General features: G+C 41.2%; 1 protein-coding gene across 4 annotated transcripts in view; it reads left to right on the forward strand.

Moving 5' to 3' along the window:
* The window catches only part of NOX4 (NADPH oxidase 4), a 285490-nt gene that overhangs the window by 187067 nt on the left and 85914 nt on the right, over positions 1–12509 (forward strand). For all 4 annotated transcript variants that reach the window (XM_025200844.1, XM_025200842.1, XM_025200845.1 and 1 more), the window contains one exon: positions 3286–3346. In XM_025200844.1, the coding sequence (XP_025056629.1) occupies positions 3286–3346 (61 nt within the window). The remainder of the gene's footprint in view (positions 1–3285; positions 3347–12509) is intronic.

Below are 12509 nucleotides of genomic sequence, written 5' to 3' on the forward strand. Positions count from 1 at the left end.
GACCAAGGCCTGCAAATTTACCTGTCTGTAGCTAGTGTAGCTTCATTTGGTGCTCTTGATTAAACTCCAGGGCTGCATCCAGATGAGCACATCCATGCAGTATGTGGCACCGCAGACATGTCTGTGGTGCTACATACTGCACATTCAGCTGTTCTCCATGCTGCAAGGTAGGCGTTGTGTGGGGAGGGGGTAGAGGAAGGGTTTAGACCTGGGGAGATCCCAGGGCCAAAAAAAAGTGGAGTGACACAAGTGGGAGCCTGACTGGTTGCTCCGGCTGCTGGCCAGGGTCCGAGTGGCAGGATTGCTGCTGCTGCAGGCCCAGAAGGCCCCCAGGAACCCAGGTAAGGCTGCTGAGGCCATCCCAGTGTTGGCCTCAGCCTCCCCTACCCCATCTGGGTAACCTGCCACACACCAAGGTATGCCGCTGCTTCTTGTCCCTGGAGAAACAAATGTTCACACACATGTGGACATGGCATAGATGTTTGCCAAACTTTCCCAAACATTGCTGAGAGTAGGTAAGTGTTTGAGCTGTTACATATCCATCTCAGGAAATTATGTGGTCCTTTCACTCTAGCATTTGAACACCATACAGTCTTTGATGTAGTTACCTTCGCAAGATTCCTCAGAGGCAGGGACGTGCTATTGTCTGTCGTTTATACATAGGGACTAAGGCACAGACTAAAGCAGGAGTTGGCAACCTAGACCTTGCAGGCCATATCTGGTCAACAAAGGGATTGGATCTGGTCCATGAAAGTAAAATCTGCTCCACATTTTGCTAAGGGTGCATCAGTCCCCAGCTGTTTTATCCAGTCTGTGTTTTGCTAATGGCATGTCCATCACCTCCAACCTCTCCAGCCAGTTGTCCCATGGAGGGCTGCTCTTCCTCATTGCTTCCTGTGCTCGCTGTCAGTGCAGTGGCTGCATCAGGACTGTGTTCCATAGCGCTGGCTGGGTCGCAAGTGCTGGCCTGCAATAGTAAAAGGCTGCCAAACCCTGAACTAAGGCCGGGGGCACACAGCATGTATATACTGCTGTAACTTAGCTTTACGCTGGTATGAAAAAGAAGCAAAGACACAATATATAGACCTACTTTTGCCCAAAGTCATGCAGATCAGAAAACTGAACCTAGGTTTCTGCAGTTGTAGTCTAGTGCCCCAACCACTGAACCGTCCCTTTCTTGCTATAAAAGTTATGACTTTAATTAGTGGCTCAGTCAGTCGCAGGCTTAGAAGAAGTCTTAGACTTTAAGACTTCCTTAGTTCCAGTCTTCTCTACTGATCCACGTTTCTCTAAACCTGTAAAAGTAGAGGAGAGCCCCTTTTCTGATTCCTGTCTTGTGTACTTGGTAGAGTTGGCAGAGTTGGATCAGCCATTAATTTATAGGAGATGCATGTTAAAATGGAGTGGTGCTTCACTAGGTTTGGAAGAAACTGATAGTTTTGATATTTGACAGGAAAACAACTTCTTTCTAAAGACATACCTGGTTTTTGTTTTTTTAAAGTCTGTCAGTGTGTCTTGACTTTTCCTCTTGGTAGCAAGGATTTTTTACTTGGTGGGCCATGTCTTCAGTTCTGCCTCACTCCCTTTGTCCATCTTTGCCACTGGAAAAGGGTTCTATTTATGGTTTAAATATTTTTGGGGGAGAGGACTTGCTCCTCCCCGCTACCACAAATACAGTGTGAGCTGACAGCCCCTAGAGTAGAACCATGGGTGCGGTGACATCAGTATGGCTGGAGCACACCACTGCCAACTCTTGGGATTTCATGCATCATACATTGCATAACACTTGATAATTTTCTTAAAGCCCAAACTCTTATGAATTGTGTGTGTGCAACTGATTCTCAGCTTTTACTTTTTCTGTTAAATTTCTAGCCCTCATTGTTATGGAGATAAGCTTGGAAACACGAACCTTGGAAGTTCCAAAACCAGAAAGCAGATACAAGGAGCATTTATTTATTATTTTATTTTATTTCATTTTTAAACCATATTGTTTTTTAGCTTGGCTCATGAGTGTGGAATGCAAGGAGCTGGTCATACTGGGAATGCTCCTGTTTTTCTTAGGCCACTGACAAATGTTCATTTAAGGGCACAGTGGGATCTTATTCCTGATCCTAACAGACATGCCTTCTGCCATGCCACATGTGCATACACTTTACTTGCCAATGCAGAGGGGACCTAGGATCAACCCAGCAAATTGAAAGCTGGGTGTGCAGCAATAAACTAATTCTCAGATGGTTTCAGGACTGAATTGGGGCTGGAAATGGTCCTTGTATAATCCTTGGAGCTGGCTGACAATCAGTTGATAGTCTGCTAAACCGGGATTATACCAGGACTCAAACTGTCCGGGATGGTCCTTACCAGCCAACGATTAGCTGACTGTTGGCCTGCATGGACCATCAGCCCTAGTGTGGTCCCAGACCTAGCCTACAATCAGCTGATTGTTGGCCAACAGGGACTGCACTGGAGCCAGTTGAACCCCAGCTGTGGCCCTGGATCTGGCCAACGAATGACTGATTGGTGGCTGGCAGAGATTGTACCAAGGCCTGTTTGAGCTACAGTGTGGTCTCAAATCTGACCAATAATCACCTGATTGATTCTTGACTAGTGGGGACTGCACTGGAGCTGACTGGAGATTTGAGTGCGGTCCTAACCCTGCCAATTTAAGGCATGATGGAAACCAGCCACAAAAATCTTATACTTTTTTTTGTAATATTTTTGTGGCTGGTTTCCCTTTCGGTGGTGCCATTAATTGCTTGAATGTGTGGCTGAGTTACTATTTAAGATGTGATTAACAAATGAATTGTGTCTTAAGTGTAATATCTGCCTTAGTCACCAAAACTGCCTCTTATGGTCAATGCAGCTGGGAACTACTTCAAGTAGTAGCTGCTCTGTGTCATACCAATGGTGAACATGTTCCAGAACTGTTCTGCAAACAGAGGAGAGCAGTGTGTGGGAGGGATTGGACTTGATGCTCTTGAACAGATATTTGTTGCATGGTTGCCTGCAATTGCAGGATGCTGGACTTAATGAGCTGGGAGGTCCGTTTGAATCCTCTGTCCCTACAGGATGATTAGATCCATAATCCCCTGGTCTAGACTTTCTGCATTTTTAATGTTGAGTTGCTTTGTAAATAAGGGGACAGATTATCTTCTGTTGTAATTCAGAATGGCTTATTAAAGTCATCTATTTACACCAAGTAAGAACCTGGCCTCAAAATGATGTCTTGAATCTGTTTATTTCATTATTACTCTCAGCAGTGTTCCTTACCATCTTTAATTTTTTCAGTGCCCTGCAGATACCAAAGCCACATTTGGGGTCCATATTAAAATAGTGGGAGACTGGACAGGTATGTAGAAACAAATTTTCCTTTTTTAGGAATGCATATCATAAGTTGCAGTGTTATCAGCTGCTGGCTCCAGCACAGTGATCTCACTTCCATTTGTTAAGCTTTCTCATGAGAGATCATTCATGTTTATTTTTCCAGAGTTGCTGCTGTTGCTTTCTCAAGGCAGCTGCTGATGTATTCAGATGTGTATTTCTTTCAGATAATGCTTTTTTTTTTTAAGCTAAGAGATGTTCTGATTGTTAGTTAATTATTAGTAATATGCTTCAGTCTCTCTCCTTTCTTCAGTAGCCTGCTGCCTCTTTGCCGAGTGTAGTGCAAACTGTAGAAATGCTTAAATGTGCAGTTCCTAGATAAGGGGATTTTAATATCAGCCATTTGGTTAGTTGCCAGGCTAATTAGCACCTATGGCACACTGTGATTACAGGTTGCTTTCATGGTCTCCCATGCTCTTCCTCTGCTCCGTGAATGTCCCCCTGGCCACAGGTGTTAGCCAGGATTTCATACAAAGGAGAATTGTAATTTGCTGCTCAGCATGACAACTATAGGCTTACCTGGCGGTTGCCATTATTGCCCGGTGGCTGCCTTTTTTCCAGTTTTGCATTTTTATCTTAAAAGGAAAAGCCCATGAAGATTAAGCTATCTTTTTCATTCCTTGTGTAGGAATGGAATATCTTTTATATTTTTGCTGATTCATCTTTTGTGCAGGTGAGCTGGAAAGGTTTGTCACTGGCAGGTGGGAGCAGTTTAGGGGATAAATGGGGTGGAAAGGTGTTAACTAATTGAGCTTTCTTGAAGGAGCAGGAGCTTCAAAAGTTGTGACCAATTGAATATGTCTTGGCGGAGAGGTTTTATGTTTATATACCTTTTCCCCAACCCAGTATCTTTTACACTCTAAGCCCTTGGAGTCAGGGACTTTTATTACTCTTGGTTTGTGCAGTGCCTAGCACACTGGGAGCCCATTTTTTGACAGATAGACATTATAGTAACAAGCAATAATAGTAATAGTAACAATAATAGCCAGACAATTCTGATTTTGTTTCACAGGTCTTCTCTCCTTGGCCCACATACTTTTTATTTTGGCTGTCTTCCTGTATCCCATTTTTATATTTCAAATAACGTATACCTGACATGACAGAGGACTAACAAGTTATGCCAGAAAGCTCAATTAAAGCGTAAATTAAAAGGGATGCAGATGGTGCAGATATGCTGTAAATCACAGAGAAGCACTGATTGGTTCTGAGACATTTCTCATGTCACCCCCTGACTGCTACTTGCACCTGTGAGATGCCAGGAAAGAGAGATTCCCTAGGTACGTCTGTCTTGAATGACTTGAGGCAGGAGGTATACTGTGCTGCTGTGGGCAGATCTAGTCTATGAGTTATATATTTGGCCTGAGTCACTAAAGCTGAGTTTTAAGGCTCTCTGAAAATTGAATGAAACACCTTGTGGCCTGAGAGTAGATTTTATGTAGATCAACGAGGCAACTGTTCTGAGTAGAAGATGCATGCAACAGAGAAATGTTGAGTGGTTATGTCTTGTTTTGAATGGGAGTAGTCACTTGCTTCCCATTTATAAGCAGCAATACAGAGATAGCAATACAGAGATAACTGAGCTGGAAACTCCTGGTGGGAGGTTTCTGTTGGGAACATTATTTTCGTGCTCTTGTCTCAGCAGATATAAAGTCAGTTTCCCAATAGATACAGAAAGTGATTTCTGAACAAATAACAGAGACTCTAGAAGTAAATTTTCAGCCTCAAAGCAGACATTTAAGGCAGTATAATTATTTGCTTTTTAAAAAGATTAGTGATTTAGTACCATTGAGCACCGGGGCAGTTAGAACATGGGAAAAAATTGTAGGCGGGAGACCTGTTCCAGGAGAATGGCCTTGGGGCCAGATCCTAAAGTGACATCTTTCAGTGTCACTCCATTAGCCAGTGGTTCTGGGGTGGTTTCTATCAGCTGAGGACTTGGTCCATTCTACAGATAAATTTTCAGAAAGGCTGAGTAGGGCCCCCTTTTTTTCTAGTCAACATTTGCTTCCTCCCCATGAATTTCAGTTGCAGCTCTGTGCAATTTTGATCATGAATGTTACAGTAGTTTTCAGAGATCCCAGGATGCCCTATCTTGACAAATACAAAGTGAGAGACTGTCCTTGTCCCAAGATAGGGCTCCATGTAGGAGGGGAGAGATTCTGTGGGCGCATTTACACGTACCACTATGGCGCTGTTGTTACTGCGCTGTTATTTAGTACTTCCATTTGTACTATCCCATGATATCCTTTTGGAAGTACTAAATGATGGCACAGTAACAGCCTGTACAATGCCATGCACACCACACAGGTATTTTTTGTCACTACATCACTGTAGTGACACGCTATAACAGGGGAGCGTATTGCTCTGGCGATGGAGCTACAGCATCATGGGTTTTGCCCACGGACGCTACGTCGCTCTAGCGCATTGCTACGGTGATGCAGCCTCACGTATAGATGTGCCCTGCAATCCTCTTCTCTACGTGCATTGAACTAAGGCACAGTGTGAAACTAGGAGCTGGATCCAATAAAACACTTGGGTGCCTTAAACCAGTGTCACTGTGTCAGTGAAGGGCGCAGTTTTGTCAAGACAGATCTGCTGCAGTGAAAGGCTCAGAGTATGTGCAGTTATACTTGTAAGCAAAGCCAGCTTATTTTGCTGCCTCAAACCAGAGTAAGCTATATCAGCCTAAGCACTTCTGCATAGGAGTGACTGCATCTGCCCTGGTGGGGTATGCTGATGCTCTAGCTATCCCAGCAGAGGTAAGGGCAAAACCTTTCATTGTAGACAAGGTCTCAGATTCAGTAGATAATCATTAGCTCATTAGATTTAACAAGCTTTATGAACAACTGTCGGTTCCGCTTCTATGGCATCTGGATGGTGACCCTGTTCTTCCCCAGCTGTTAACTAGATATTTACAGATTTTGCCAACTGTTGATCCTTCCATTTACAGATTTTACTTTTGGTTTAATATCAGTTTGTTTCAGCTTTGTCACCAATCACCTAGACCTCTCTCCCTCCCCCTCCCCTTCTTCCCCTTGCTTCTTCTTCAAGACGGCTACTTGGTTATTTCAAAGCTGACATTTCAGCTGGCACCTCCTGCAGGGAATTGGGAGGCCACAGGCCATGCTGGATCTGTCCAGCAGTATACAGCAGTGAGAAAAAAACACCATGCTATCAAAACAGTGCATCTCTTACTACATCCACTCCAGCTTGTTAGACAGAAAGTGGTATTGATGGCTTTGAAGCAGACATCCCTTTTTGCCGCTGTGCAAAAAAATGTTTTCATGGAAAACAAACATACAGCTCTCAGAAGTATTATGGTGAACTGGGTATTTTGAACCAGTAAAAAGACTGCAGCATATTGCAATGTTTTTGGGTGCCAACTCATTATGGTATATTAAAAAAAGCATTTTGTGCTCTGCCTTTATAATAACTTTTATTGTGTAAAGATACTGGGCTGCCATCAGATTACTCATGAGTTGCCCACGATTGCTGGGTAACAGCACAGTAATACTGTGATAGCGTAACAGCACTGTGTTTACCCACAATTGAATCTAAGACTCTGTTTTATACCTTACCATAAGTCTTGCGGGCTCATTTGAATCGGTCTTCTCTGGGGAAACCTAGAACAGGTTGCTACCCTTGCAGCCATCTTCATTAGTCCAATGAACATTGCGGCGCATGGCTTGATTTCTCAGGCAGGACTTGGGCTTCAGTGGGGCAAAAACATTCCTCAGGTTTATGTGCAGATTACCCTATTTTGAATCCACTGCAGAATTAAGAAAGAAATAAATCCTTTAAAAAAAAAAGAATTAAATCTTTTTTAATTGTCACAGACTCATCCCATATTTGATGTTTCTCTAGAATCCCTAGAGCAAACGTTTCCAAGCAAAATCTCATCTTCCTTTAACATTTCTCTAGCTCTTAGACTTCAGAAGAGCTGGAAAATGTAAATGGAGTGCTTAAAAACCTAGAGAACAAATAAAAAGGACCCTAATTTTTTTTGTCTTTGAAATGCCCTGATGTTTGCACCAATCCCATGATATCTATGGGCCTGACTTATCACTTTTAATATGCTTGGGACTGGCTTTATTGTTAAATGAATATGCCTATGACTCTGAGAACTTCTGTGTGTAACTTCTTCTTAACCACTTCCAATTGCAACCAACTTTTTCCAAATTCTGGGGACAGTAATTACTAGGCTTGAGAGCTAGAAAAACTACATGCTATAGGAATATCAGGAGATTTAATTTAGATCTTAGGCTTATTTAGAGCTAAGTCATGAGTGGGTAAAGTCCCACCCACGGGCCAGATCGGGCCCACAGTGGACTCAATTTCCCAGCAGCCCCTGCCTGTGTCCCTCTGGCCAGTCTCCATGGAGACCCCAGGATGTCCCCATGCTCCCAGGGTCTCCATGGAGATCGACCTGAGCAGTGCTGGCAGGGTGCATGGTTGGGCAAGGAGCTCTTTGTTAACCCCCGACAGCTCCTAACCCAAAGAGTTTGACTGGATTGTGTTGGGATCTTGCAGCCAGGTACAATTTAGTGGCACGTAGAAGAAGTGGAAAAGAAGAGATATTTCATTTTCTGTAATACAAAGGATAAGATTTGAGAAATTGGCTTAGTTTGTCACATAATCAGTAACAAGCCCTAATGGGGCTTGATTCAGGCTGGAAAGAAATTAAAATGGAGAGGAAATGAAAGAAACAGGAAAGAAAAGGGGCAGGGAAGAGAAGGGAAGAATCGAGTTTGAATGGAAGATGTGACAACGCTCTCTCATGATTGTCAAAATTAGTTGTTACCAAGTTTCTTTTAAAGTAGCTAGCCATTACTGGTGAACAAATACAATTATTGCTTTTGACCTTACCCTAACTTCTGTTCTGGTTTGGAACTGTTTCATTTCATGCGGGTATGCTTTAATAGTTCTCATCATATGTTATATTAGGTTTTGGGGGGGGTAAGAACATGATATCATCAGTAATCCCAGTAGAATCAAGTCTCAATTCCTAATTAGCAAGCAGTGGTAGGTACTCTGTTGGGTGTCCTAAGATTTTAAGTTTAAGCTTTCAAACTGTAACCTCTAAATGATACATTTTTAGATTTAAAATGTTCAGAATAGAGCTAATGTGTTACTGGAGAAACAGTTCACTACAGACTCGATTTCTACAGCCCTTAATCATGTGAATAGCCCAGTCTCATTCAATATTTGCATGAGTAAGGCTTACAAAATGGAGTTCTAAAATAGACTGATTTTATTGCTTTTTCATATAACTGATTATATCAATAAAAATAGTTCTGTTTCATTACCATGTGGTTAAAATGATCTAGCAATGCAATTATCCAATGACTGCCATGGAGAATATTGCTTTACTCTTCAGAGCTATTAATGTTCATTAAGTTTATCATTATAATAATTATTATTATTATTACTATTATTATTCATTACAACAGATAAACTGATTAAAAGAAGTCATTAACTGAGTAGAAAGTGGGCAGGGGAATGGAGAAATTAGGTTATTGGCTAAATACTGGAAGCTCCATTGCTTTATTAGAGAATTAAAATCAATGATAGTCAGTTCATGCTTATGTTTTCAACCTGAATTATTCACTGATGTCCTTCTTCAGCTGGTTTGGTACAACACATACTATAACATCAGTCAGCTGGGTTCTGAGAAGTTAATTCCTTAGTTTACAGAGAAAGGGTAATGTTTTTAGAGCAGAACGTTGGGTTTCTAGCAACAACTTAACTACACTGGTCCTTATTTTTAGAGTGCCTGTCATGCCCAATCCTCCATTTTTTTGCACTTGTAAAACTTTTTGTGTTATAGAAGGAGGGTGTAACATGGCTAAATGATTTGGGTTTTTCTTATTCTACATGTAAAATAAGATGAATTGTTGTCTAGTTAAACTCCTGACCCAAACCTTAAAACTTCCTGCATTCTTTTCAAGATATCTTGTGTAATCTTAGCTTTCCTATCTGTGAAATAAGTACAATACTGCTGGGTGTTGTCCATCTACGTCCAGATCATTTTTCTCCCAAATATTATATTAAGTGACTATTTCAAACACATAATGATATGCAAGGTACACCTGGTATATATATGATATGTTGCTTTGACATAACCAAAGTGATACAATCAGGTAGGGTAAAATGATGGGGTGTTAATAGTTTTTTTCCTACAAATTAGTAATGACTTTGAGAATATATGTTGTCCGCCTGAACTTCTCGCTCCTGTTTCTATAGGTTTAAGATTCTCAGGTACTCCTTCGTTTCCAGGGAGACAGAGAGGTGCATATCAGGAGGCCATCTCTTCCTGCATGACTGCATCTCCTTGGAAACACTAGTGCATCCCCCGTAGTCATCATTCAAGTTTCATTGAGCAGTCCCAATGAAGTGACTTCTTGTCTGTTTCCGGATCAGTGACACCTCCCATCCCTGGATCAAATAAGATGACAGGTTTCCCCGCGAGTCTGGAATAAGTTTTTGGTGTTATTAAAATGTAAAAAGACATCTCTTTTAAGCAAGTTTTCTCTCCTTGACATTTTGAGCAATGCATGGTTTTTTTGTTAGGAAAATGCAAAAGCACATCATTTAAAAGTAAAAACCATATTCAAAATATTTTTAAAAATATTAGTCTTACCTACAGCAATCAACTACAGTTATGTATGGACTGAAAGCTTTACAATTGCATAGGGCAAGATGGCATCCTGTTTTCAATATAAATTGTTCTGATACCATCTTCCAGCCAGGGGATGCCTTTATGTTTTGTATGCCAGTCAGCCCTCATTTCCCTGCATGTCACTTCTTAGGGACAGATCTAATAAAGGACATGGACAGCTGTATATTTGGCCCTGCAATGTCTAATTTTCTAGGTGTTAGGCCCTCAGAGTGGAATCAAGAACCCAAAGTTCTCCTCCAAGTGATTGCTCCTACACATAGTGTCACTTTTTGGTGCGCCACAGGCCCTGGTTTTTCTTGGAGCCTTTTTGTGCCGTATTAGTAATTGCAGAGTTCTTTCTAGGCCTGCCCTTCCCATGTGTCTTAGCAGCTTTAAGCATTTTATAATAAACAGGCGTTGGATGAAAAACAGAAATAATCCTGGAAACAGGGACCTAAATCCAAAAGAAAACTTTCCCTTGACCCTCCCTGGGGAATGTGTTAACATTAGGCAACAGAGTCACACTCTTTATAGTCTCTCCTTCTGCCCCCCACCAAGTCTTGCTTGTATGTCAAAGACTTGTTTTAATTCTTCTTTAACCTGCCATACCTTTGAGAACGCACAACCAGCTTATCATCAGCAGACATAAGATGTAAGAAACCTAGAAAAAAGGAAGAAAGCAAGTGCCTTTGGTTAGAAGATACAGCTCTGGAGATAATATTTATTCTTTTGTCCATTTAGAATTGATGACAACTAGAATCGAAAGTGTCACTGTATAACGCCTGGTCATTTATCTATTTTCTACCCTTGTGAAAACAGGTTGTGTGATACCATTGCTGGATGGAATGAAAAGGCTTAGTTTTAAAGATTATGAAGACTTGATGGTCCTGATTTATTTTAGAAATGAATTGTTGGTCTCTCATATCATAGCACTTGTTCACTATTATAAAATGGTCTACTCCATCGTACACACATGCACCATTAGCAGAGTTCAGGATTGAATAGGCATAGCCAATGGATATTCCTTTTCCCTCTGTAAGTGGTTACTCCAGTGTAGCACTGTCATGTTGGCAGTAATATGCAAATGATGCCATCTTGCCATTGCAGTCCATGCTGTAACCATGCCGTGAATAAAAATGGGTCAACAGCTAGGAGCTCTGAACTCACTTGATGCAAAGTTCTTGTTTTAAATTTCAGTTTGGGGATATCAGACTTCCCAGATGTGCTGTCTGAATTTTTTTGAGGGGGTTCAAGGCACTTCCTTGTAAATGTCTAGTGCTTTAGAAGCAGGATTTATTTTAAACAGCTATTGTGAAATGATGCACATCAGTAAGACAGATCATAACTCACTAAATTACTAGCTGATATGTTGTATTATAAAGCATTATGGCTATGTGAAAGAATTAGCACAATGGAAGTAGTTTACCCAGTGTGCGAATGGGGTGTGAGCTGTATGTGGTAGTGAAAAGCATGAGATTCAAGGAATGCTGAGCAGTGTGAGCCGAGACAGTAATTAGCAGTGGCTTGTCATGAAAGGCAACAGCTGACAAGCCCATGTATAACATGCATGTCATTTCAGTGACATTGCATATATGTCAGGCTTAAATTCCACATTTTTTTAGCTCTTCCTTTTTTTTTAAATTTAGAATTGTTTATAGTCTATTGTTTATACATATGCCATTTTTTATTGCATTAGTCCAGGCTACACTAAAATTAAATCATATTTCATGTCACCGATTTTGACAGTGATTGTTCAGGAAAAAACCGGAATGTAATAACTATTTTGAAAAGAAGTGTTTCTGTTGAATTTTTGTGTAGAAAACTATCAAAACGCATCTAATTTTTCATGCAATTAAAATTAAAAATAATTATCTGGAAGCCACAATGATTTAGTCATTAAATGCTGCCATGTTGCCTCACACTGCCTGTAGTTTGGGTGCCTGAAGCTCCCATATTCTTCAGGAGGCTGGTTCCCTAGCCAGACTACTTTTCTAAGATGCAATGTGGGCTTTCATCTTGGAAAGACTGGCAATGCTTGATGATACCACAAACCCTGCCAGGTAAATCAGATGGGGACATGAGGCAACTGGAATCCATCTATGGGAGAGTGCAGTAGCATAACCAAATTAAAAATTTTGGCTTTCAGAATTTTGAGAAGAAGCAAAAAAGAATTTCCTATAAAAAACAGCACTTTTAGTGAAAAGGAACTTTTTTCTTTTCTCTGTGCCCCACCCCTCAAATGTTTGCTAACCCCTCTCCCAGACTTGATAGAAAATTAGCACCCAGACCTAAATAATTGAAATGAGAGAGTTCTGTTTCTACTTGGAAATCCATCAGTTCACATTCAGCAATTATAAGTTGGAAACAGATGGGCCTTTTTGGAACCAAACAATATTACTGTATTTGCTTGATTGTAAGTCACCCTGCATTTCAGATCACCCCCCCCCCCCCCCCCCCATTAATTCTTTTAATA

Source organism: Alligator sinensis, unplaced genomic scaffold (assembly GCF_000455745.1).
Source record: "Alligator sinensis unplaced genomic scaffold, ASM45574v1 scaffold602_1, whole genome shotgun sequence".
NCBI lineage: Eukaryota > Metazoa > Chordata > Crocodylia > Alligatoridae > Alligator > Alligator sinensis.